Below are 26,693 nucleotides of genomic sequence, written 5' to 3' on the forward strand. Positions count from 1 at the left end.
GATTACAATATTTCGTAATTTTTTAAATAGGAATTGCGATAACGAAATGATATTTTATACAAATAAAAGTTTTAAGAATCTTTACAGGAAGAATCAATTAAAAGTGTTTTTCAAAGTTAATTTAATAGAAAATTAAGTTAATTAAATACTTAAATTAACCGTACTATAAACCTCGATTTAATCATGTTTTGTCATTATCACATTTACTTCAAATAAATGTCACTATGGGTTATAGTCATTTACATATATATGACTTTTTTTTTAATGGCTCTGGCACGATTTGTGCATTAGCCAGCGTCAAGTATAGGATTTTTTATAAGTCGTGCTTGTCTTAAGAAATTCGACCGTGTCCTCCATGTACGGTTTAGGCACTCGCCCGGTACCGCACAACCCTCCCAAAGGCCGAAAACAAATTTAAATTAAATTAAAACTTGCCCTCGAACCGGGAATCGAACCAGGTACCCCTCACCTAGCTGCCACTTAATAAGACCGCTAGGCTATGAGGCCCCCATATACATATATGACTTATAATAAATATGCTAACGTAGATATTACTTTGTTTAGTTTTCCTTGACCATAGAATGTACTTGTGTCGTTTCGTTTAACGCATGATTGCGTCACTTTAGCATCGCTTTATATTGCCATTGTTTAATTAAACTCTCGTTTTTTGAAGCTTTATTACTTATTTTTAATTCGGGCAACACTTTAATAAAAAAAAACAAGCACACGACGTTTTCGCGCCCACTTAGCTTGTATTTTAATCGCCATTCGCCATATTAAATCATTCTAAAAAGGAATGCAGCAACAAAATTTACTATTCATTGCAAACTAGAGTTTTTGGTATGTGTATTGTGTTACGTTTATTAAAACCTCTATTAAAATGCTCAACAGACAACTGACAGATACTACAGATACAGATACAATCAAAAGATGTACCTAATTACCAATCTTATATAAATACGTAAGTTTGAATACTGACTAAACATTCCGTAATTTCTTAAACCCACTTCTGAGCGGACTTCGCGCGTGATAATTTATTCTAAACGTCCCATTTGCCGGTTTCTCGCAAAAGAACATAGATGGCTTAATGCAACTGTTGGTTGATAGAAGCCCACTTCTACGATAACCGCCGCATCTTTCTTCCAACTTGGTGAAGTTCCCTGGACACTTGAAATCCCAGTCAACGGCTCTCTCCTTCAATGGATCACCTGGAGATCGCGATAAATATTACTGTAAACTCTTTTAAGAAATTTTTAATTTACAGAAATAGTATTTAGTTATACAATTTTACCTAAAAATTGATTTGTCTTCCTCTATCTCAGGGTAAACGCAATATGACAGAAAAAGACCAATGAACCCTAGACAAAATTGTACTTAGATTAATATTTGCGGCTCAATTGAACATATGTTTATTTTTTACATTTAATAAGCATTTTAATTTATTTCGCGACGCTTAGATTATAAAATCGAGTTATCAGCAATCCGTGAGTTGCAACGCCCAGTTAGCCCTAGCAAAAAAATCACTCACACAGAGATAATTTCAGTTTTCTTTATGTCCCTTTGTAATCTAGCTACTTAGCTAGTCATGGCGTATGGCGGCCCCATACGGCATAACTGGGTACACTATATTTTTTTGCTTCGCTTGCTAATTGAATAGCGAGCAGTTATTTCCCTACTCCGTTCAATGCGAGTTCCTAAACGTATTTATTATTTGTAGGAATGCTCGAAAATGCATTTCGTTTTCAAGCATAGACAATGTGTGGGTTGCCATATACGTAAAAAAATGTATAACTGACGTAATCACCATCTAGATATGGTAATACTTGAACGCAAAATGACAAAATAATTTAAATGCAATATTTATTTTAGGAATATAGGGTCACCAAATTTGAGCGACGTTTTGTGAGCTGAAATACGTTTTTTTAGAAAAACCACTTACCAAGAACAGTCCTATAGTGATACCGTTGAAAGATATCACTGAAGCCGAGAAACGCGAAGTCCCCTGGCGTTTTGTGCTGGTCATATTGCTTGAAAGTGTCTCTTATGTAATCTGCCTCTTCTTTTGTGTCAAGAATTGCGAGGTGACCACCTGCGCTAAGGCAGGTGGAATATGCCTCGTACCATGTTTGGGGCTCCAAATGGGTTATATAACACGTGTTGTTGGGGCCTAGTACCCAGCCTGTATAAAACTTTGGGTTGTAATTGGACCTTTTTTGTTTTCACCAGTCTGGTACATAAGAATTTAAAAATAAAGTTTTGCCATAGACACATTGTTTCGACAGAATTAATTTTATTATGATAGGCCCACCGCATCAGTGATCGGAGGGGTCAGAATATATTGGTTATGGCATGACATAAGTGTCTAGCATTAGTAGAATCCCATACTTATATATAAAGTGTCTCATGTAAGTAGCATTGACAACATTACATAAGACAATACGTATTATTACGCCGCTATCGTCCGCTATTTGTTCATATTACAAATTCCACCTAGAAATGTAGGAATTGCGTCTTTACTCTGGAACTTCCAATAACGACAGCGATACCGTACCGTTTTTAATACAAGTCTCAATATCCGTAGCGCTGATGTCAGACCTTGGGATCGTTTGGAACCTAAACTTATTTAGTTTTACGCTGTCAGTAGCGTTATTGAAAGTTACAGATTATCGGCTCTATTGCTAGAATACTTCCCTGCAATCGGTAGGGCGTGTCAAATGTCAATTAAATTAAGTTAGTTTTTGAAGTGAAACTTCTTTAGAATCGTTGTGATTTCAAACCGGATGCAACGGAAAAAGCGACAGTAAAAAGAGACAGACACATAAATTAATAGGATTTGGCGTGGGAGAGAGTGAGAAAGCGACAGGTAAGAGACACAAATACAAAAATGTGTAGGATGAAGCCAGGAAAGAATGAGACAGAAATATACATACTATTTTATATTATTTACGGATGAAACGCAATAATAATAAAATTAGCGTCACGAAGATGTGCAGCGTTTTTGACGAAGAAAAGAGAGATAGCGATTGAGAGAGAATGAGAAGGGCGGACTTTATGCAAAATAATTTAAAAATTAAATTTACAATTCGTATTAATTGCGACACTTTTAATATTTTAATGACAATTAAATTCATTAAATTCCTAACATATCTTCCTTGCCAAAGAAGTTTCACTTCTGATATATTGTGTACTTTGTACGCACGCACTTTTTTATATAATCAACCAATCACTGGGCAGGATTAAGTGAGCTCGCAAGTGTAGAGCACTCGTTCCTAGTTATTCTTAAAGTAGAACATAGTCGTACAATTCTTATCAGCTATTTAATAAGCCATGTTGTGTATGTGTATAAATAACTCTGAAAACTCACGTGAATCAAACGTATCACATTCCGAATAATACGTCACATCCGAAGCTTTAATTTTGCATGCGAATGGAAGGTGTTCCAAACAAGGATGCACAAAGAGGCGACCATTGCGTCGCATCGCCACACATCTGCCTCCACTGTGGACTGGCTGTTTCAGTTCCCATAGCAGATCGAGAATTGTGTCGTGAAGACCACTGCCTATTATATATTTATCAATTTAATAGCCCGCGTGGATCTTTTGCGACTTTTGATGTGAAACATCTATAGCCGCACGTAAAACCGATTTCTGGCGTGGCGACGCATGCCGTGGCGACGCGCCCCCACGCTATATGATGGTATCTATATACAGTCTATATGCAGTAGTGTGTACAGTGTGTGTATTTCGAAGTCACTGATTAAACGAATTAAGTAGTCACGATTTGAAATAAATTCGTAAATTTTTGTATTTAATGAAAATAAATGTTTATTCAATAAATAGTCATCGTTATCTGGAAAAAATCGTAATATTTTATTTTATCATTATGACATATTTAGTTCCTATCACAATCTGTTCTTTTCTGCATATTACTTTTACAAAATAATGTCGATGTTTCACATCTGCCAGGCGTACGGCTCACATTTTTTAAATTTAAATACATATAATATATTAACATCGTTATCAGTGGCCTAGTGTTTAAGTGCGCTACCACCACCCAGAGTTCAGACCCCGAATGTGCACCAATTTTCTTTCTATGAACCTATGAACACCTGCTCATACGTTAACATTAAACCTCATGAGTAACCTAAGACGACTTTGAGATTATGATTTAATTAAAGTAATACAATGAATTCAAAACAAATATTAAGTTCACAACTTATTTAAGAAATTAACTTATAAGATGATTTGCTGTTTGAGTTTTTTACGCCGGCTTTTTCTCTCGGCCTACACCCTCAGTCTTCTTTGCCGATGAGTAGGGATTCCTACAAATGACGTGGAGTAAGTGATACTTGTATCTTATGTTCCATAATAAACATATTTTATGTCAATCCTTTTTCATTACTGACATTATTCTACATTTTTAAAATTCAAAATACGCCATTATCTGAATATGTGGATATCTTGTCGATTCAAAACGTATATCTAAATACGTTCTTTAATTTGAGGGGGAGGGGGTTTTGTATCGGATTATTTTTCTTTTTTAGTCAATTTAACAATGTTTTTAATAGTTATTATGCTATTCGGAACGGAAACAAATACAACAAAAACCATGAAAATGAGCAAACCTTTCTCGAATTATAGTTATTCGAACAAACCCGACATTGTTTTACTAAGATAAATAACACTTTTATAAAGGCACACTAAGTATTAGCATGATCTAGTGACCTAGTTATGTATTATAATTAGTTCGGGGATTTTTATGCGTATTTATAAAGTAGGTACTTACTAGCGGACCCGACGTTGTCCTATCGGCGTCGCCACGCCAGATATCGGTTTTACGTGCGGCTATAGATGTTTCACATCAAAAATATTTAGATGAATTATATCAATGGCAAAATATTTAATTAAATACTTTTTGCCTATAAAACGTTTTTGGAATTGCCGACACAGCAGAGAGTGCTTCTATTCCACAACATTTATAGGAGTACAATACTTCAATGTTAGGAGCATTGAAAGTGTTGCGCAGGCACATCAATGGTTTTACTTTCAATTTACACTTGTTCATAGCAACACGGTGAAGGAAACCGGCATGATTTAGGCAGCAGAGCACAGAACTATTCATATACATTGTCACGATCATATAAAAAACGTATGCAGAAATCTATGAAAATACAGGAGTGTAGTGTGCCGGATATCTTTTTTCTTTGTTTCTGTTACAATTCTTACAGACTGCTTATGGACTGCCCAACATAAAAAATTTCTATTTAAATCAGTAGCTATATCTTGCCTACATTTTACCGGTAATGTAATGTACAAATGGAGCAGTTTGGGGGTGGGTTGAGCGTTCGACTCTCATCCCTTAAGACGTATGTAGTTTCGAACCCCGGCTGTGCACCAATGGACAGAATTTCTTTCTATTTAATCGTAGAGTGAAGGAAAACATCTTAAGTAAACCATAGAACCAAAAAGTCATGTCCCGTGTGTCAGGGACGGAAGGCTCAACGTCTACTTTCCTATTAGAAAAATAATTTATCACGAACAGATATCAAAGGCTAAAGGTTGGAGTTGTTTTTTTATCGCAAATATTTACGTAGAATTTTCATACTAATATTTGACACTTACAGCTAGTATAAATTAGCTACAATCAGTAACTATACCTTTTATAGTAACGAAAGATCTTTCCGAGTACAAATCATGTATTCCAACATACACTCCTTCATATTTTGTCAATATCGGAGCTATTAGGAGCGGTATACTGTCTGCTTCGTCCAAGGAATGTGGTACGATTAGCTGAGAACCCTCCGCCTCACAACGTATGCGAGCCTGGTACCAATTCACGGCTTCAGTATGAAGTTTGTAGAATACTTTAAATACTTTCTCGTATCTGTAGTCGTCGCGAAATTGTGGCCTTTGTGAATCTAAAAATTAAAAGAATAATCCTGGTTTTGTCTTATTTTTCTCGTCTTTAAACATTCCTGTATCATCATCATTCGTTGTTTAAAGGCGTTTTTCGAGGAACAGACTTATCTTTATGCCTAGTTACGCGACTTTCAACGTGTGTAACGGGCGTAGGAGGAAAAATCATAGAAACGTGCAAATATGCCTCCGTCCGTGGTTGTGGGGCTTCATAGAAATGAATAATACCGCAATATCTCACGCGGTCGAATATTGTTGCTTTACTAAATTGCTTGATCAAGTACAGTGTAGAAATACTATTAAAATTGCTTAATTGCACAGATTTTATTAGATTATATTATTCCACACAAATTGTTCAGATAAGCATTGATTAGATTTTAATCACAATATCCGCTTAATCATTTATTATACTTACCAATAAAAACAATTTCGTTAAAGATATACAACACTTGAATCGCCCAAGAAAAATTTATTCTCATTGTAATTCATTATTTTAAAACTACACTGAATCAATCAAAATTTTCACTTACCATAAAATTACTCGAGTCAATAAAACACATGTTAATTTCAAGCAGATTTTATTTTTAATCTATTTCTCTATTTCTTGTACTATAGCAAAAAGTTGTGACAGTAAAACAATGTCTTTTAAAAATCAAATTGTAATTTTAGTATTACATACATAATTACAATGAATCTCCGTTAATAAATAATTCATCACAATCTTAGGTACACATTTTTGCTGTTATAAATGCTTCACTAGGATAATCTTATAACATATTGAGAATATAATATTTATTTACACATTGCCACCATAGGTATATAACAATAACAAAAACAAAATAAATATGACTAGGAATATAATATTTTCCTAAACACTTCGTAGGATGCATTTATAACGCCCCAACTGAGAAATGCACGGGTTATGTTGAGTACAACACCATGGTAGAAATTTCCAAACTTAGACCCTCGCTTCCGTAAAATATAATTAAATTCATACAAGATTGTTCTATGGGGACCACCCAACTCACACTGCATTCCAATTTTTATCACATTTAATGGATAAAACAAGGTGCTAAGAAAAGCTCCAATTGATGCACCAGCTAGAAAATTTTGTAGGCCCTCATATATCATGCTCTCTTGTTTAGGCAATCTGACCTTTATTTCATCTCTTATTATAAAAAACAGAGCATTTGATGGACCATTTCGTAACAGTATTGGTATATATCCTCTATAAAACTCTTTGATACCATAAAACTTAGATATCTGGCTAAACGCATGCGCTGAGTTCTTAAAGTTATTATGATACTTGGGGTGAATCAGCAAAGTTTGTAATCTTTCAAATGGCATCAGTGTCGCTTCGAAACATCCAGCCACAACACCAGCAATAGTTTTAGAAACATATGGATTAATTTTTCTATCTAAAAGTGGTTCCAAACATTCATCATACACACCAAACATAAGAGACATAGATATTGACCTCTGCAATAATGGAGGTAGCATACCCCGATACAGATATCCAAGCCCTTCTTTTTGCAACTGGTTTAAGGCAAACGTTGCTTCTACACCATGCATCATCTGCAGCATAAAAAAACAAACATGCAATAAATTTAAATAAGAAATTGCAGAAAATAAAAACCTCAAATTATATAATATCCTATATAGGAAAGTTTAAACTTGATACACTGGATATGAGCTACTGCTGTTTAATAAAGTAATCCAGAAAATTCCCTCTAATAAAAAAATTCCCTAAAAATCCATTTTAATGGACTACCCATGTCACTTAAACAAAATGTAACATTCAATAGAACTTAAGTAAAATTTTGTAATTGTATAAAATTTCATACTTGTTTACATACCAAGTATATAAAAGATAATAAGATTTTAAATATACCTGTCTAAAAATTAATTTATTAAGAGGATAGCTGATGAGAATATTGCAGAATGCTGAGCCACCACCACATACAAACTCCTTCCAATGTTGAGAAAAAGCTTGTTTGGGCATCCCGACAGACACACTTCCCTCATTTAGGCGGCTTTGTTCTAGAGAAGTCTTTAGACATTGTCCTCCCTGTGATGACATTATTTTTCCATACTCATCTGTTAAATTCAATAGTAAAATTAGAGATATGTGGTTATGATTAGAAATCTTCTAAGTTATTTAATTTTAATTGGACTTTGCAGTGTTTATATATTTATGAAAACGTAAGTTTACTTACTTCTTGTAGTTAGTTATATTAAATTTGAATGATTTGAAGAAATTAGAGTGAAATTGGATTAATTTTCAGGGACATAGTACGACATGAAAGATGTGAATATTTTAATTTATTTAGTAAAATATGAATAGATAACATAATTAAAAACTTAATACTAACGTCGTTAACTTCTTTGTCGTCGTTTTCGTTAATCATTTTATAACATTTCCATCAACATAATCCGAAGCTTATAAAATTATGTATTAAATATTAATTTATTACAAAATTGTACAAGTTAAATTTACAGGAAATTGCTAACTAGTCACTAGAAAATTGACAATAGAAGTAAATTGTCTATTTGACGTTGATGTTTCATTGTTTATTGCCATGGTGTTTGTCATAAGCCAAACGACAACAGTCCCAAGTATTAGGTTAAAAATCAAAGTCATGTCAAAACTTAAAAGTCGTATTGTTTGCAAATAAATAACTATTGATAACTTAAATTCCAGGAATTTACGAGTTACTAAGACATATTAAATAAACCGTTGAATTAATCACTATATTCACAGTCGTACCTCGGGTATCGTAATGGCAGCTGTGCTCAAGAAAAGGGCTTTAGCTGAGTATAATAAGTCCTATCAGGTAAGCAACTTGAAAATTGATATGTAAAATAACAGAAATAGTAAATTTATAAATACTAATGTGGACAAATAATCAGCCATAACAAAATAACCTCTTTACGCGAAATTGAAGTCCAAATACTACAGAGAATATACCATTTCAGGATGGTCCCTCGTCAAAAAAACTCCACTTAGCAAAAAAACCTTTGATTGGTAGTTCAGCCGCAGCATTTGTTGGTCTTTTAGAAAAATGTAAATCGAGCGATGAAGCGCTTCAGTTACTATTACGTATATCAGACTGTCTTCAATTTCAAGAATCTGATGTGGAAGAAGCTATTAAGAAACTTTCAGAGCACTTTCAATCGGAGGAGGAGTCAGCAGTACGTGTTAAAATATTATGGCTCTTTTGTGATATTGGGTTAGAATGTCCTGGTGCTAATTTAAATCACTTAGTTGATGAAACTATACATTTGATAAAGAATGAAACTTCACATAAGGTAAGACATATTGTAAAACTTAAGTTAGTGTAATAATTGTGAAAAAAATAAGTTACTGTCTCTTTACTCCTATATTACTTATTTTACAGGTCATAGCTCAGGGATTAGGCACTTTACTAAAGCTTGGTTGTAAGCTGTCAGATGATAAGACCTTAATGCAACGTTTGATTGCTGTTGCTAAAGAAAATCTTAAAGATACAAGTCACCAAGTGAAGTGTAGATGTTTGCAATTGATCAGTGAATTATATCCAATATCCCCTGAACCTGACCGGACACCTGACATGATTACAGAAGCAAATGTGATTGTTAAGTTACTAAGTGATTACAGTAACGCTGAGGTAAGATATAGTTGTAAGTTTTTAAATGGCATATTATGAAACTTTAATTAACCTTCAGTTTAATAACAAGACCGGTTATTTTATCAAAAGAATATTCCACTTACACAAAGTCTTGTCACTCACTAGTTGTTGCTGGTGTCCATAGGCAGGTACCGACAGTAATTAAGTTCGTGTGCTCAATTGCCACCTGATCTATGAATAAAAATTCTTTCTCTGTAAAATTAAATATTGCTAAATACTGTAGTAAGAACGCATTGGCATACAGACCTTCGAAGTTAACTATTGTCCAGGGTATTTTGTGTACAAAACTTTTAATACCTTGAAATATTTTTTACTTTCCCCTGTTGTCAACATCAAAATAGTGAAAATTACACTATAATAAATTTTAATTTACACTATCTCTTGATGATAACCTCATAAATCATTATAATATACTAGTGGACCTGACAGACGTTGTCCTGCATGATATTTCAAGTGATTAGGATATTACACAAAGTATGAAAGTACCTTCTGCAGCGCCACCTGCCAGGCTGATTTGTGAATCTAAACCATTCACAGATCCCCTTGAACACACACAAAAAATTTCATCAAAATCGGTTCAGTCGTTTGAGAGAAGTTCAGTGACATACACACTCACAGAAGAATTATATATATAAAGATATAAAAGTATTGAAGCAGAAAGCAACTTTGCTTTGTGTTAATTCAAGGAATTATATTTTAGGATGCCAGAGTAAGGTCTGAAGCATTTCAAGCATTACTTACATTGCATGGACGTGGTTTAACATTGAGTGCTGATATCTATGAACAAGTTTGCCCAGCTCTATCAGATGACTATGAAATTGTAAGGGACGTGGCGTTGAAGCTCATTTGGCTCCTGGGAAATAAATATCCCGAAAAGTAAGAAGAAAAATTGTTTGCTTTTTCACTAACTTAAATTGGACATTTGAGTATACTGGTCTATTTAAACTTTCAAGCATTTGTGCTTAATTGTGTTTTTATAAGACAGTGTTCATTCGACATGCAATTCTTTTCCCTGAGGTTGTAGTTTGAGTACCTGCTTTGCACCAGTTGACTTTCTGTGTTTGCATTTAATAATAAAATAAAATAAGCCTTAATTCGAGTACACTATAACTGCAGTAAGTCCATGTCTTTAAGTTTTACACTTGTACTCGACCTCCGATGGAGTGAAGGCCTCCTCAAGATTCTTCCACTTATCCCTATTTGATGCGACATTTTCCAGTTTTTTCCCGCTATCCCTTTTATATTATTTTCCCAAGTTTTCGGTGGGCATCCTCTCTTTCTTCTTCCCACTGTGCCCATCCACGTAAGGGTCTTTTTGACCCATCTGCCATCACAAATGCGGCCAATGTGACCGGCCCATTTCCATTTTAGCCTTTTTGTATAAGTTACAACATCTTTTATTTTTGTATGACTTCGTATCACCTTGTTTTTTATTTTGTCTTTAAGCTTCAATTGAAGAATTGTATGCATTTAATACTCATACAATATAGGGAAAATTCAATTTTTTCCACACAAAAGTTTAAGTTGACAGTGTGTCAGTCTTTTTTGAGAAAAGAAGGCTGATCACCTATTTGCTTATTAGAAGTAACAAATGATCACTAAACAGCTACAAAAATTAGAGGCTGAGCCTCTAATTTTAAAGTACCTTTAAAACCTTAAAGTAGCGCCTTAACTGATCATTTTAGTGATATGTTTTTTGATTTAAACCAGGTATATTCTAACTAAGACTAGTCTAAGTTTCATCAATTTGGGGGCGTCCATAAATTACGTGTGGGGTTTTTTTAATTTTCTGTACCTCCCTCCCCCCCTGGTGAGATGTCGTGAGATTTTATTCAACCCCCTCCCCCAACCCCCAATCTCACGTGAGATTTTTCAAAATGTGAGTTTCTTACGTAAACGCGTTGGATTGTTATTGTAAAAAGAAAAGAAAAATTGCTTCGTGCTTTTATTTACGACTAAAACAAAATAAGTGAAATGTTGAGCGTTTAGGTATGGAGTTAGCGGGAAGTTGCAGATATTGCCTTTAGGGTCAACCGTTTTTCTAAGTTTTTTTTTCAATCAGAAAAAAAATTGCTTGATATTTGCCGAGACCCCCTACTCCAACGTAAGATTAAATGAGATTTGACTCGACCCCCTCGCCCCCTTAGTGTTTAAGGGGGCGAGGAGGCTCACGTAATTTATGGATGCCCCCTTTCGGTAGCTAGTATTTGAGATATGGGTATCCCACACCTTGGTTAATTATTTGCAGTATGTAACTTTTACTAAGCACTTTTATTACAGTACAGTGACCCTTCAAGATGGTGAAACAACAATGCGGTTGGTAGATGATGCATTTATCCGCATATGTTCAGCGGTTAACGACCTGTGTATGCAGGTTCGAGCACTGGCTTGTACTTTACTCGGTACTACTAGGGCTGTATCTGACCGATTCCTTCTACAAACTTTGGATAAACAACTTATGAGTAATATGAAGGTATGGTGATTTGATTGATTTTCTGAAAGCTGTAAAGCACAATTTTAAATGAATTTATTGATATTATGTTGCTGTAAATTAGAGAAATTTTCTGGACTATTATTATATAACACTTTTACATTATTTAAATAACCTTTAAGTGCTTTTCAGTTATGTGACTGGCTGATCATTTATATTAAAAATAGGGGTTGATCGTAGAGGGGTGAAAATTAGGGGTTGTATGTATTTTTTAATGCTGTATCATAAAAAAATCAAAAATTAAAGAAAAAAAAATTAGGGGTGGACTACCCTTAACATTTAGGGGGATGAAAAATAAATGTTGTCCGATTCTCAGACATACCTAATATGCACACAAAATTTCATGAGAATCGGTCGAGCCGTTTCGAAGGAGTTTAACTACAAACACCGCGACACGAAATTTTATATATTAGATATAGTTATAATAAATTATCTCACAATATAACTAAATGTTCATACTTGTGCAAAAATAACAAAGAACTGAATTAATGTCTTCTCTAATACTATTAGTATTTTTCAATTTACTGAAAGTTTGAATAATAAAATTAAAAAAAAAAAATTCATAATAAGGAACATATACGGCATTAAAAATACACTCACACAGTGATGATTGTTTAGAAAAAGAAAACAGCCCACGAGCGTGGAGCGGAATTGGTCCGCTCAGGGGCGTGGGCCAGTGGGCGTCGCTGGGCAGACGATGCCCCCGGTCAGTTGTTGGAACAGTCCACGGTCCAATTGTTACCCGGAGGGGCGGCTGGGGCCTTTGTACATGGATTGGAGGACGAGTTTATGGGTGTGTTTTTTCATGATATTCTCCTTAGTCTATTGTGTCAGACGGGATTTGTTCCAAATAATTGTCAGAATTTAATTTAGTCTTTGGGGGCCATCCATAAAGTACGTCACACTTTAATGGGGAGGGAGGGTATCACCGAAGTGTGACATCGTGTGACAAGGGGCATGGGGGGGGGTCAATACTTTTGTGACGTCACATGTTAAAATTTTAAATACTAAAACCATTGATATACAAAAAACCCAAGCACAGTCTCGAATAAAAGTAACGCTCGAAAGTGTCCCGAAACACTATTTCTGTCTTTTTCTATAAGTTGCAAGCATTTATTATTGCAAAATCAACCTTACGCGAATTGTTTAAAGTTGTTATTACAACGATTATTTTTAAATATTTGTGTGTGACGTCACATCAAGAGGGGAGGGTTTTAAAAATGTGACAACCTGTGACAAGGACGGGGGGAGGGGTTCAAAATTCGTTCAAAAGTCCTAAAATTCGTGTGACGTACTTTATGGATGGGCCATCACTTGGGAGCGTTCAAGTATTACGTAACGAATTTGGGGGGTTTGTAAAACGTTAGTATGCGGGATGGGGATTGAATTACGCGTTATTGTTAATATTATTTTCGACTTTCCAGTACTTTACGCCACATAATGGTAACTTTTAGGTATAAAGAGTCACTAGGTGGTCACGAAACGTTTTACTATACTTGGGACAGCAAAACGTTACGGCGCGTTACATGGGGAGGGGGGGTCAATTATAGCCAAAAATCGCGTGACGCAATACTTGAAGGTTCCCTTTGATTATTACAATTGAAAACAAAAGGCAACATGTCTCCAGTTCGCTAATGCTAATCATAAAATGCTTCCTTCTGCTAGTGCTGATGTCCCAAACTTGCATTTGCGTTGTACTTAAATTTAATATCAAAGTCAAATCATTTATTTCAATTAGGCCTATTAAAAGCCATTTTAACAAGCCAAGAGAACATTACAAGTATATAAAAATATTTAAAAAAAAAACGTGTGTGTACTTATGTACACGCGTTAGAAGTTATACTTCTTTGGCGTAACAAGAAAAAAAACTTTTCAAAAATTGTATTCTACGTTTGTTGAAAAAACTACCAACAATAGAAAAAAGGTATTTAATACATTGAAAGTTTTATTATAACGCATTATCTAGTTAAATAAAGTTTATTTAAATATTACAGAAAAATTATTTCTACATAATTAAAGAAATGGACATTTTTTATTTTGATATTTACTATTTAATTCAAGTCCATTGGTTGGAGTTCAGTAGATGTGTTAGTTGCTTAATATGGCTTATGATAGCTAAAGTAGGATACAAATATTATTGTAGAAACATTGTCTAAATATCGTACAAATACAGCATCAATAGTTATATTACAAAAAACTAAAATGTTGTCTATAGCTAACTTCAGGGTGTCGGTTTTTTGTGTGCGCATGCATCGTAAAAATTTACTCTCATAATTTTTCCCTAACGCGCCAAAAGAAGTATAACTTCAAGAATTCTAGTTTCCCCTTCCAAAAGGAAGTTTTCATGTAATGGGTAAGAAACTCCATACTTACTGTTTTAAAATCCATATCACTATTGCAAGATACAGAATACCGGCGCTGATTCCTAGTCTTGAATAGAGAAACAAAAAACTTGTGCGCCATTCTAGCGGCCACAAAAACTTCTATTTCTCATTTAAAATGTATTGTTTTAGAGGTTCGCACAGCGGCCGTTGAAGCGGTATGCGAATTGTCAATGCAAAATCCAATTTTCGCAACGACGTCACTGGATTTTTTAGTAGATATGTTCAATGATGAAATCGAAGATGTGAGATTGCGGGCGATTGATAGTCTGAACAAGATTTCCCATCATATTGTGTTGAGAGAGGATCAGTTGGAGACCATTCTGTCTGCTTTGGAGGTGAGATAAGTAATATAGGAGATAATATTGAGAAACTAAATATTATATCTATTGTTAAAAACAGTAGTGATTTATAAAACGCTTGCAGTTACAATAGTGTCAAAAGTTAATCTCAGTAATTCTGATAACTAAATAATCCAAATTAAATATAATAATCCCAATGCGTCAAATTAGTCCGTTCACAGATTAGTAAAATTGTAATGTTTAGACTAAATTATGCATCTGAAATGGCGCACATTTGTTTATTAAAGTTAATTCATTGAATGTTTCTTGTCTTGATCTCTTTTTTTTTAAGTTTCTTTAAATAGGTTTTATTTAGCCTTTGATCTGCATTTATTTAATAAAGTAATTGTCGTTACATTAATAATACAAGTATTATATTATTTCATATAAACGTGGTCGAATAGTAAAATTGAATAATAATAATCATAAATTGGCCAAACGTGTATAAAAGGAATAATATAGGTCCTAGAATCGCACCTTGTGGAACTCCCAAGATTCTTGCTCATACTTTTCCTTTTGATAGCTACTTTTATTTATGTATATTAGGAAAAATGTCCTATATGAACCCTCGTGAAACTCTAATGGCAATGGTGTTTTAATATATTTATAGGATTATTCAATGGATGTAAGGGAGGGATTGCACAGAATGCTCGGCTCGTGTACAGTGGCGTCTAAGACCTGCCTCGAGATGTGCGTTGATAAAATTTTGGAGAATCTCAAGAGATATCCTCAAGTGAGTTTTCATAGTATTTATCTACATATACGCGAATCTGTTGCATTGTTAAATGGATTTTTGAAGTGAAACTTCTTTATCGGGGTCGGAAAAAAATTTAGTGTAACCTTTTTTTCGTTACGCGTCACATTTTTCCGTTACGCGCCATCTTTTGAAGTGAAACTTCTTTATCGACGTATGGGAGAAATTTTGTAGCAGGTTACGCGCCATGTTGCTTTTTGAAGTCAAACTTCTTTATCGGCGTTGGAAAAAAATTTACACACATTTGTCACATTTTTCGGTTACGCGCCATCTTTTTCTTGTCCCTACCACGGTTGATCCGAAGAGATTCGAAGCCATTAGTAACAAATATATATAATAACGATAACAATGATAGTAATACTAATAATTCTATTACAATTAATGAAATTCTGTAATAATCTTAGTACTACATAGTAGTACAGTAATAAGTTAAAATGAAATAATTGTATTTGTATTCATGTCTATGATAATAAAAGCGTTTGTTAAACTTTATCTAATTTAACTTTATTTAACCAATTTCTGTATAGTAGATCATTTTTCGAAAAATAAGGTCATAAAGAAGTTTCACTTCTTACGTGTGTACAACTAGTACACGCACACATTATTTTTTTTTTGAATGGGAATTAGCTAAAGAAACTATTAATAAAAATGCTTGAGTTTTTTTAAAACTACAGCAAACTGGCCTAGTGGGTTCAGCGTGCGACACTCATCCGAGGCCGTAAAATCGATCCCCGGCTATGCACCAATGGACTTTCTTTCTATGTGCGCATTTAACATTCGCTCGATCGGTGAAGGAAAAACATCGTGAGGAATCCTTAGACCCAAAAGGCTGGATCACCTACCTATTACATTGACGAATGATCATGAAACAGATACAGAAATCTGAGGCCCAGACCTAAAAAGGTTGATGTGCCACAGATTTTTTTTAATTACATGGTCTGGCCAAGTTGAAGCTGAAAACGGGCTAGTGTGTTTTATTGTATTTTTTGTATCTTATGACAATGACCTGATTGTACGTGTTCCGGTCCGGTGGTGGAGAGACTGGCTATCTGTCATTCAGGTCTCCTGTTACAGAGACCAGTCTCTCACATACACTTCCTAATGTTATCATCTTAGTTTAATCATAATAACCTTGTATGTATATGTGAGAGAAGAAATAAAAGATTATTATTATTATTATTGAAAACAATTTATAGATTCGGGACAAAGAAAGTTTCTATAGTCGTATTTTTAATTAGACGATGCCAACTGACAGTAGCTAATGTCACTTTGTAAAATAATGTTGCCATATTTAAAGTAATAGTGATGCGTTCAGTTCTTGTTCAATCAGATGAATGAACAATGAGTGTGAATAGTTAATCATTTCAAACAATAAAAGAATATTATTTCTATTTCAAAATTTTATAAAAGTGCTCTGATATAAGTTAGGTACCAGTACTATGTAACTACATTCAGTTTTTTGACGTCTTATTGCAAAGCGCGGCGCGGCGACTAGTGCCATCACCGATCATTAATTCAGGGGTTTTTACTTTGTCACAACACTATTTTTATTTGATTAAAAACTGACAACACCATAAACGTCAGTTGACTACGTCTAATTAAAAATACGACTATTAGTATAAGATCCCGCTATACAACGACCTTCACCGAGATGCTTATTTAATGAAACTTATTTTATATTTAATTTAATATGTCAATAAATATAATCCATATGGGTTGCCTAGCAAATTTCAGTCCAGAGTATGTTTAATTAATATTGAAAAAAAAAAAAATTTTTTTTATAATTTGCATGTAGTAAATTTTTTGAACTTTTTTCAATCAATATTTTTAATCAGGGTAGTATTATATATGTATCACTATAACCTTCTTTTATACTAAAGATGTATATATACTTTAGTGTCACATAAAAAATATACACATAAATAATTAATTTATTAAAAACAACCTAACGTTTGCATATTCTATGGGCTTCATACGTTCGATTGGTAAAGAATTTATCTAATAATCATACCGGTGAAATGTTTAAAAAAATTTTTTTTTTTTAATTAATTAAACATACTCTGGACTGAAATTTGCTAGGCAACCCATATGGATTATATTTATTGACATATTAAATTATATATAAAATAAGTTTCATTAAATAAGCATCTCGGTGAAGGTCGTTGTATAGCGGGATCTTAGACCATATACTATTTTTGTAATAAATTTTTGAGATATTTTTTTTTGTCTCAGGACAAACGCTCTACATTCCGCTGTGTGCAAAAAATGGGTAGCAATCACGCCACTCTCGTGCTCCCACTGACCACGCGTCTGCTTGGGGTTCACCCTTTCTTTGACATGCCGGAACCGGATGTTGAAGATCCCAGCTGTATCCTTTTTTAATAATTACTATACATATAAAGGAATCATTTTCTCCTACGTTAAATCTTATAAATTTATGTGTCTGTCTCTTTTTATTTATTAACACTTCGTTGCATATACATAAATATAGTACAATTGACATAATTAAATAAAAAGGAGAGCAACTGACGGCCTTATCGCTTTCGAGTGATCTCTTCCAGGCAACCACTGTGAGAAAAGAAAGAAAAAAAGTATTAAATTACATAAGGTAGGCAAGTAGTGCAAAAATACATGTTATACATATAGTTGTTGAGAAAAAGAAACTAAACAGGAACAAAAAAAACAAACTAATAAAGGACACATGAAAAAAAAAATTACTATCGCTTTTTCGTCTCATCGAGTTTCAAACTTTAATTATTTAGTTTTTATCAAAATTAATAATTCATATTAAACTTAAAAATTAAAATTAGATTCTTCTCATTATTTTAAAACCAACATTTTTGAATGTTTCACTCTTACCACGTGTGAACTGAACACGTTTTTTTTTATTTTATTGTTCTGAATACTACTGTCTATATTATATCCAAAAATGTTTTACCTAACATTTGGAACATTTACTACCATTGATGTAATTATGGAGCTTAATATTTAATTTTAGCATATTTTATAATCAAACTAGCTGACCCGGCAAACGTTTGTTTTGCCATGTATACCTATTATTTCTAGGAAAATTTTTTTAGTTCAATAAAAATAACTAATTATAGCTAGTATTATACAATAATAAAAAATAGGGGTTGATCGTAGAGGGGTAAAAATTAGGGGTTGTATGTATTTTTGATGCCTGATCATAAAAAAAAAAAAAAAAAATTTGTGGACACCCCTTAGGGGTTTGAAAGATAGATAGTAGCCGATTCTCAGACTTACAAAATATGCATAAAAAATTTTATAAGAATCGGTAGAGCCGTTTCGGAGGAGTATGGGTACGAACATTGTGATACGAGAATTTTATATATTAGGTTTACGACCGATTTACATTCGATTTACTTAACTCAATAATAGATATGTGTGTACTCATCTTGGTTTTGAATGCGGCTCAACATTGTACAACGATGCTGCCCCTTTTCGAGGAACATACAGTCAAACATTACACATACTTAAGAGATACAATGCCACATCTGGTGCCCCTGCTGCCTATTGGTGAGTTTCTTTAATTGGCTCTTATGTTGAAAAAAAAAATCAAAGATCATTTAATCATATTGGCAACACTTTGTACACTTATGACTTGTCTGTAAAGAAATACATATAAATGCTTCTAAATTTACATTTAGTGCCAGTTCTCAAATCAAGGGCGTAGAACGGAAGAGAAGAACTGGCAATAAACTCTCCGCCACTCTTTTTAACCGCCATGTTTTTTTTTTTTACACAACGTTTGTAAGGAGCTGCAATCATTAAACCATGTTCTACATGACATCTTAAGTAATTAATAATAATAACATAAATTAAAAACAAAGAGTTGTCCTCTATCAGCAGGAGGCATGGTGAAATAGGAGCACGCAGAATAGTCGAAATTCCACATAGGAGCTTTATTTCAAATTTTTAGTAATAAATATAACGTCAGGAATAATGTAAGCAGTCTTGGCCTAGTGTTGGGTGCGACTCTAATCCCTGAAGTCCTGGATTCGAACCTCGATTTTGCTCTGGACTTTCTGTCTATATACGCGTTTATCACTTGCTCGTACGGTGAAGGAAAACGTGAGGAAACTGGCTGATCACCTACTTGCCTATTAGAAAAACAAATGACGACGAAACAGATACAGAAATCTGAGGGCAAGATCTAAACCATACGAATGGTAGTTTTTTTTTTAATTGGTTAAGTTTTGAGTTTTCTCGATAAACATAAAAAAAGACAAATCTCTCTTTTTTTTAAGCAAACATGCAGGAGGCTCACCTGATGTTAAGTGGTACCGCCGCCCATGGACACTCATTGCCAGAAGGCTAGCAAGTGCGTTGCCGGCCTTTCAAGAATTGGTACTTTCTTTTCTTGAAGGACCCTAAGTCGAATTAGTTCGGAAATACTTCAGTGGATACTTCTTAACAGTACATGATTTAATGAACGCGGTATCTGTATTTATTGGTTTAGTTAAAACTAACTTAAGTAATAGTAAATTTAACTTTCAGGTGAAAATCAATTTTCTCGTAAGCAAAAAAGTGAATCAGAAATGGACGATAGTGCAGTTCGACGATTCTTCGAGAACGTCTTACAGCACATTGATAACGTGACTTTGTCAAGTAACGTGAGGCTTAAGATGCTCCAATCTGCTGAAGAACAACTTAACAAGTAAGTGCTGATAGTATTTAGGCCCACTAACAAAGCTATACTTAGAAAGAATAATAATTTTCATAAACTAGAATTATTAAGTGGCCTTGATAAGACCGAACGGTGTAGAGTAAAGATTACTTATGATAATGCAGATAGCCTTCCTGTATTCCGGCTCGAAGGTTCAATTTGTTGTCTGTGTTTAACATTAACTGAGTCGGTCAAAACCGCTTTTGTGGCTTTCGTATATTATATTATTCTTAAGAACCCTATGATAATGCTAATAGAATACTCTTCTTGTATTCCGGATCGAAGGACCAATTCTTTATCTGTGTTTAACCTTATCTAACTTGTGTCCAAACTGCTTTTGTGGCTTTTGTACATTAATTAAATAAGAGTTGTCGGGTTTTAACAGTCAATTGTCTAATATTGGTTAAAATAAATAAGATACACACAGATATGTGCTTGCCTTTGTCACTTCAGTATTTTTTTGACTTTCATTTTTAAATAACAAATAATCAATAATTGAGAATAATTGTAAATAAAACAGCAGCAGCAGTGTTGGGTTTATGGTTTCAGCGTGTGACTCTCAAACCCTGAGGTCGTAGGTTCGATTCCCAGTGCAGCAGTTGACTTTCTATGTGCGCATTTAACATTCGCTCAATGTCACTAACAGGAAGGATCTGCCTATTAGATTGTCAAATGATCATGATACATATAAAGAAATCTGAGGCCCAGACCTAAAAAGGTTGTAGCGCAACGGGTTATTTTATATCGTACATAAACGTGAATTTCTTATTAACGTTACAGTTTAAGTGCTTTTCATCAGTCACTTTGTGCTATTTCATAAATTATTTTTATTTTTAAACAATTCTCTAAATCCATTTTTCAATAGGGCAGCCTTATATAAAAACAATGTGTTAAATTGTTGCCCTTTAATTAAATGATAACATCGCGTGTTAAAGAAGTTTTTTGTTATGGCAATTTTCAGGTTATCAGAAATGGAGCCATTGGTGACAGGCGCGGCTAACTTCACGGCAATGTTCGCGCGATGTGTGTTAGCTTTACACACAGCGTTAAATAATCCCGCGGGTCCACCTGCGCACGCGCTGCAGAATCTCTCAACGGACTGTCTCAGGTAATAAAAGGCCATCGAATGTGCCTAAAATAATATATTCCCTTGGATATATGTAAGTTCAGTATCCCAGAAACTAATGATGATATCATTGAGATTTGCAGCATGAAATTCCCAAGTTTATTTAATAATATTCCCATGGGGCATAATACGGACAGACATGACAAATCTACACGATTCTTTATCAAAATAACAACAATTTGACAGCTTTGAAACAATAATTTGGCAGCTGTTCGAGGCGGATTTAAGTTTGATTCACGTTCTACGGGTCTAATATATGTTATAGTATCGTCTAAGATATCTGTACATAGATAATGTAATGGTAACACCAATACCATAGACATCTTACAGGTTGTTAATTGTCATTGTTATTGTGTCAATCTGTCAGGGTTCGGCGTTTCCTGGATGAGCACCGACTTATTCAAATATGTCGGACGATTATCAATCTTTCTGAATCTGCGACATCAATAAAATAAAAAAGTCTAATATTTCTTACAAAATCTAGCATTGTTAAATAATTTATTTTTTAGTAACCTCTACCTCCTTCAAAGTGAGCCAGTCTTTTCTGGATTTTACTAAAATCATCCAATTTGGATTTTGCATTTTATTTCGTTGGCTTCATCCGTTGATGGGTTTTCTTAGTGTTATTACACGTTGACCAGCCAGCTTGGAAGAAATGTTTGATATGTTTCGTCTTCTGATACTTCTTATTGTGCGTGTGCGCAAAGTTGCGCCTATACGTGCCTACAAGCGCTTCCAAAGACAAGCTTATACGCGCGTAAAAACTCTAGTCTGTAACTGATCTTATTACCAAGGCCTAGGACCGCCCACTCTTCTTAGTATTATTCTATTTACTATTGATATTTCTTTCACACACAGAATTTGAACCCGAGATCTCATGATCTACAGTCGAAACCTGTTCTATTATTTGTTGTAAGTTGTTTTTTGAATTAAAGTCGTGCTAATATAAACTTTTCGATATTTTTTAGATTGCAACACCAATTCAGCGGTGTGACAGAACAAGAAAATGCTTGTGTATGGCAACTTGCATTACGCGTGAGTGCGGCTCGACTCATAGCGGCGGTTGAAAGCGCGGCTATGACAACGGGAGCGGGGGCGGGAGCGGTAGCGCTGTCAATGGCGGCTGCTTTGACGCATCACGCTGAACTTTTGGATCGGCTACTTGTTTCTGCGGGTGAGTTTTATCTGTATTTTTTTTTGAAATTATACTTCTTTAGGTGCGTTATGAAAAATTGATGAGAGTGAAATTTTACGATGCGCGCGCACCGTGACACAAAATTAACAGAATGGAGTTGCCAACGGAAGATGCTACGGCATTGGACATAATTTAAAAACAACATTCGAATAATAATAGAATTTATGTTACACTTAATGTAAGAGATTAATAATAAATATTTATTTATTTTTTTTTTCAAATGTAAACTGAACTTTATTGACTATAATGACTCCTTTTCCAGTCTTTGATTATTTAATTGTAATTAATTATTTGCATGCAATCAAAAACTATTTTTAATAATGCTAAAGAAGTATAACTTCTTACGCGCGTACATAAGTACACGCACCCTTTTTTTAAATTAAAAACAATATTATTAATTAAATATAATATTCACGTAAAAAAGAAGATAGATCTCAAAAAACTATGTTTAAGTAAAATAAGAAACTATTAGAAAGTTCTAGAGACTTCTAGAGAACTGTGAAAATTGTTTTACAGAACATATGTTGTCGTAGATATGTGATTTAAATGATTAATTTTATCATCAAAATCAATCTGTCTCTTTTCGTCACAGCGTAAATTCAATATGGCAGAAAGGGACGAAAGAGTTACTTTACTGAATATTTTTCCAGGCATGGAACCAGATCCATTCACGATAGCAGTGTTCCAACAGCTGTCGTGCGGTGAGCCGAAGCCGGGGTCGTTGGCCCGTGCGCTTCATCCGCTCTTACTCGCCGCTCCGCTACCGCAAATTCCCACGCCTAATCTAAAGGTATATATTGGTTTCTGTAAACATAATTGTTATGTTTTGAACAAATACTCAAAGTTATTTAATAACCAAAGCTTTTAGAAGATTTTTTCTAACACCTTCAAAATATAAATTAAATAATCGTAACTTTATATAAATCAAAAGCTAGTTTTAAATTTGAATGAATAGTTTTAATTATTATCTTAGGAAGCGCAATTACTATAATCAATAATTTATTTATTTCAATTTATCAAATCTTTTTAGTTCGGACTGAAGGTCCAAAAAGGAATCCTTGTTAGGTTTGGGGTATCTATAACCAATACAAATAAAGTTGCCGCGATATTCGCTATTGAATAATTTAAATTAATTTTTATAATTTTAGATTTTATTTAAGAATTTAATTGAAAGTACGACAGAGACAGATGTATTTCAAAAAATATAATATATAAAATAAATAAATCAGTGGCGCTACAGCCTTTTTAGGTCTGGACCTCAGATTTTTGGTTCTGTTTTATGATCATTTGTCAATCTAATAGGCCAGTAGGTGATCAGCTTCCCGTGCCTCTAACGCCGTTGATATTTTGGGTCTAAAGCCGGTTTTCTCACGATGTTTACCTTGCCATATATATAAATTACGTGTCACGTTATTTGTCCGCTATGGACTCCTAAACTACCGAACCGATTTCAAATTTGCACACCGTGTGCAGTTTGATCCAACTTCAAAGTTAGGCTAGCTTACATCTCAATTTATACCCGCAACATTATTTTATTGCAAAATATTCGTTTATTATTTGATAGTCACAATTCTAACAGGTGGCGCTGTGTTGGAAGTACCAACGTTTCACATAAGCTACAATTTAATGGCATAACCACCAAAAAAGCATGGTGGTCTCCATCACTAGTGTTCTCCTACCGTTTCCTTTGAATAGTTTACCACTATGTGATATAACAAAAACCTTAGCCACAGCAACGCTTGGCTGGTCTGCTAGTATTATATAAAATATATTATACACAGATTAGAATGTGCACAGCGACGATAATAGAACCCGCCAGTGACAACGATACAGTGCTACGTTTCTGTGCGGGTCTGATTACGGGGGTCTCGTTCGAGGCGGAGGTGTTGCGAGTACGCGAGCCCGGAGCGCTGCGCGTGCGCGTCGCGTATCCTGACAGGCGCGTGCACGCACTTCTGCCGCCCAGAGATCATTTGAGGCCGCTCGATCATCAAAATACCAGTGAGTGTCGGTTTCTCTTAACTATTTATTTATGCTTGCAGTACTGATTTTGGAAAAAATGATTATTATAGCTCGAACATTATATATGAAGTACTCCTGGCTAACTGGTACTGGGGTACTGATGGGTTATGCTGATTGTATCTGGAAAACTGGACCGAAAAATATTTTTAGTTTTTCCTTGATTTATATACTAAACACTAATTCTAAATAATTTAAGACTATGTCTGATAGACATGCCTTAGAGTTTTGATGATCGATCAGTGAGTGAGTGATGAATTGAATGAAAGTCAAAGTCAAATCATTTATGTATTTCAATTAGACCACCTAAAATGACACTTTTGAACGTCAAAAAAAAAATACAAAGAAGATTCTAGTTTGGAAGGCCAAAAGGTAGTTCCGTGTGGAGTGTGTGAATGATTTTTGAAATATACCGTGTTTATACAATACCTGCCAACTTAATTCAGGCTTCTAATATCCATAACGAAGTTATATGGGGTCGAAAATGTCCTGAACTGCTTTGAGAAGAGGATAGTACGTCGTGCGGCCATTTTGCTGGAATTGCCGTGCCTCCAGATGATAATTCTCGTAACTGTTAAGCGGGCCATAGACGGACCGCATGCTGCAGTCAAGACCGACTGCAATATGCGGTCGCGGGTGCCCCGGTACCCCTCACCTAGCTGCCACTTAATAAGACCGCTAGGCTATGAGGCCCCTAAGGCTTTCTTTAAAGTTTTGTTAACGGATTATCATTAAGAAAATTATATTAAATATGGTTTTCGATTTTGATTTTTTTTTGTCGTTTTTAGATGACGATGGAACAGAAAATGTGCGCCTTCTAACTAAGGTCCTAATATCTCATGGAGTATGGACAGAGCCGTGCGGGGTTGATATATCTGTTTGTTTGGCAGTGGAAGAGGGGGGAGGCCGGGAGGCACAGCTCGTGGAGCTCTGTCGCCCCGTCAGGGTCACAGTGGCCCCTAAACCTATTAAACGCGGCATATAGATGCAGTGATTGTGGTTTATTTACTGTAAATATATAATAAATTTTTAACGATTAACGCGAGTTTTATTGTTACTTTTCGGTAATCGAACCTTGTAATGTATCCTTAAAAATGTTTGGTGATTTATTTTAATTTCACTCAATTTTGTGACCGACGAAATCGTCCACAACATAATTCCAAATAATTAAAACATATCCATGGAAAAGCAATTATTATTCCTTTATTAAATCATGCTCCGTTGATGACGACTTTGATGATCTGTCAAAACTTAATTAGCAATTCTCGTGGTGACTATAAATTTAAAGGTTGGGTATTATCTGTATTAAAATAAGAAATGTTAGCTTTATTTATAATCGGGAATGTTTAGGAAGTCGCCTCGAAACATCAACAATTGCGACGTTAATAATGATACGCGAAACTTTTGATTTATTTCAATATTCAAAAGGTTTGTGTTTAGTGTTTTTTCTGCAAGAGTCAGACAACTGTCACATAATGGGAATTTTACTAGTTTGCTTTCTATAGTTTAATGGGATACAAAAAGATGAATAAAAAAAAGTAATATCTGTTAGGTAACTTTATTTCATATATACAAACATAGGTAAATAAATTGGCACATTTTATTGGAATTGTGAGAATAACATTGGGTTATGTTATTTTTGAAGTTATACTTCTTTAGGCGCTTTATGAAAAATTGTGACACAAAATTAACAGAATGAAGTTGCCCACGGAAGATGCTACGGCAGTGTACTCAATTTAAAAACAACATTCGAATAATAATAGAATTTATGTTACACTTAATGTAAGAGAATAATAATAAATATTTATTTATTAAATTTTTCAAATGTTAACTGAACTTTATTGACTATTATGACTCCTTTTCCAGTCTTTGATTATTTAATTGTAATTAATTATTTCCATGGGCACTTACCAAAGCACAATGCGAAAGATTAAGTGTAACCCAGAGAGCCATGGAAAGAAGCATAATAAAGAAAAGAAGAATTGATAAAATTAGTAACAAAAAATTAAGAGATAAAACAGGGTTTGCTGACGTTGTGTACAAAACAAAAGCACTAAAATGGAAATGGGCTGGACATACCATAAGAGGAGCAGAAAAATGCAGCAAAATTGTTACA

General features: G+C 34.3%; 3 protein-coding genes across 3 annotated transcripts; 1 reads left to right on the top strand and 2 right to left on the bottom strand.

Moving 5' to 3' along the window:
• Nucleotides 1–912: 912 nt before the first annotated feature.
• On the bottom strand, nt 913–6,434 carry LOC125061721. The gene is made up of 5 exons (XM_047667294.1): nt 6,331–6,434; nt 5,657–5,917; nt 3,365–3,559; nt 1,940–2,179; nt 913–1,208 (listed from the first exon to the last, which is right to left on the bottom strand). The coding sequence occupies exons 1-5, from the start codon at nt 6,392–6,394 to the stop codon at nt 979–981; spliced, it is 990 nt and encodes a 329-aa protein (XP_047523250.1). The 5' UTR covers nt 6,395–6,434; the 3' UTR covers nt 913–978.
• Nucleotides 6,435–6,476: 42 nt separating this feature from the next.
• On the bottom strand, nt 6,477–8,444 carry LOC125061724 (mitochondrial nicotinamide adenine dinucleotide transporter SLC25A51). Its single transcript, XM_047667296.1, has 3 exons — nt 8,288–8,444; nt 7,807–8,012; nt 6,477–7,490 (listed from the first exon to the last, which is right to left on the bottom strand). Exons 2-3 carry the CDS (start codon nt 7,993–7,995, stop codon nt 6,765–6,767), a joined length of 915 nt encoding a protein of 304 aa, XP_047523252.1. The 5' UTR covers nt 7,996–8,012; nt 8,288–8,444; the 3' UTR covers nt 6,477–6,764.
• Nucleotides 8,445–8,570: 126 nt separating this feature from the next.
• LOC125061720 (integrator complex subunit 4) lies at nt 8,571–25,614 on the top strand. The gene is made up of 16 exons (XM_047667293.1): nt 8,571–8,749; nt 8,892–9,224; nt 9,314–9,562; nt 10,284–10,459; nt 11,864–12,056; nt 12,693–12,867; nt 14,588–14,793; nt 15,407–15,529; nt 17,783–17,918; nt 18,950–19,087; nt 20,069–20,228; nt 21,199–21,345; nt 22,332–22,537; nt 23,209–23,348; nt 24,340–24,559; nt 25,366–25,614. Exons 1-16 carry the CDS (start codon nt 8,696–8,698, stop codon nt 25,560–25,562), a joined length of 2,853 nt encoding a protein of 950 aa, XP_047523249.1. The 5' UTR covers nt 8,571–8,695; the 3' UTR covers nt 25,563–25,614.
• Nucleotides 25,615–26,693: the final 1,079 nt, after the last annotated feature.

Source organism: Pieris napi, chromosome 24 (assembly GCF_905475465.1).
Source record: "Pieris napi chromosome 24, ilPieNapi1.2, whole genome shotgun sequence".
Lineage (NCBI taxonomy): Eukaryota > Metazoa > Arthropoda > Insecta > Lepidoptera > Pieridae > Pieris > Pieris napi.

Bases quoted from the DNA above. Each gene is read 5' to 3' on its own strand.
- LOC125061721 (XM_047667294.1), bottom strand. From the start codon at position 6,394: ATGAGAATAAATTTTTCTTGGGCGATTCAAGTGTTGTATATCTTTAAC. The intron at 2,180-3,364 runs GTGAGTTTTCAG...AGTTTTATACAG, and splicing joins ATGTGATACGTTTGATTCAC to GCTGGGTACTAGGCCCCAAC. The intron at 1,209-1,939 runs GTAAGTGGTTTT...CGCGATCTCCAG, and splicing joins TCACTATAGGACTGTTCTTG to GTGATCCATTGAAGGAGAGA.
- LOC125061724 (XM_047667296.1), bottom strand. From the start codon at position 7,995: ATGTCATCACAGGGAGGACAATGTCTAAAGACTTCTCTAGAACAAAGC. The intron at 7,491-7,806 runs GTATATTTAAAA...TTTATGCTGCAG, and splicing joins ATAAATTAATTTTTAGACAG to ATGATGCATGGTGTAGAAGC.
- LOC125061720 (XM_047667293.1), top strand. From the start codon at position 8,696: ATGGCAGCTGTGCTCAAGAAAAGGGCTTTAGCTGAGTATAATAAGTCC. The intron at 12,868-14,587 runs GTGTGTTTTTTC...GTATTGTTTTAG, and splicing joins ATTGGAGGACGAGTTTATGG to AGGTTCGCACAGCGGCCGTT. The intron at 22,538-23,208 runs GTGAGTTTTATC...ATATTTTTCCAG, and splicing joins TCGGCTACTTGTTTCTGCGG to GCATGGAACCAGATCCATTC.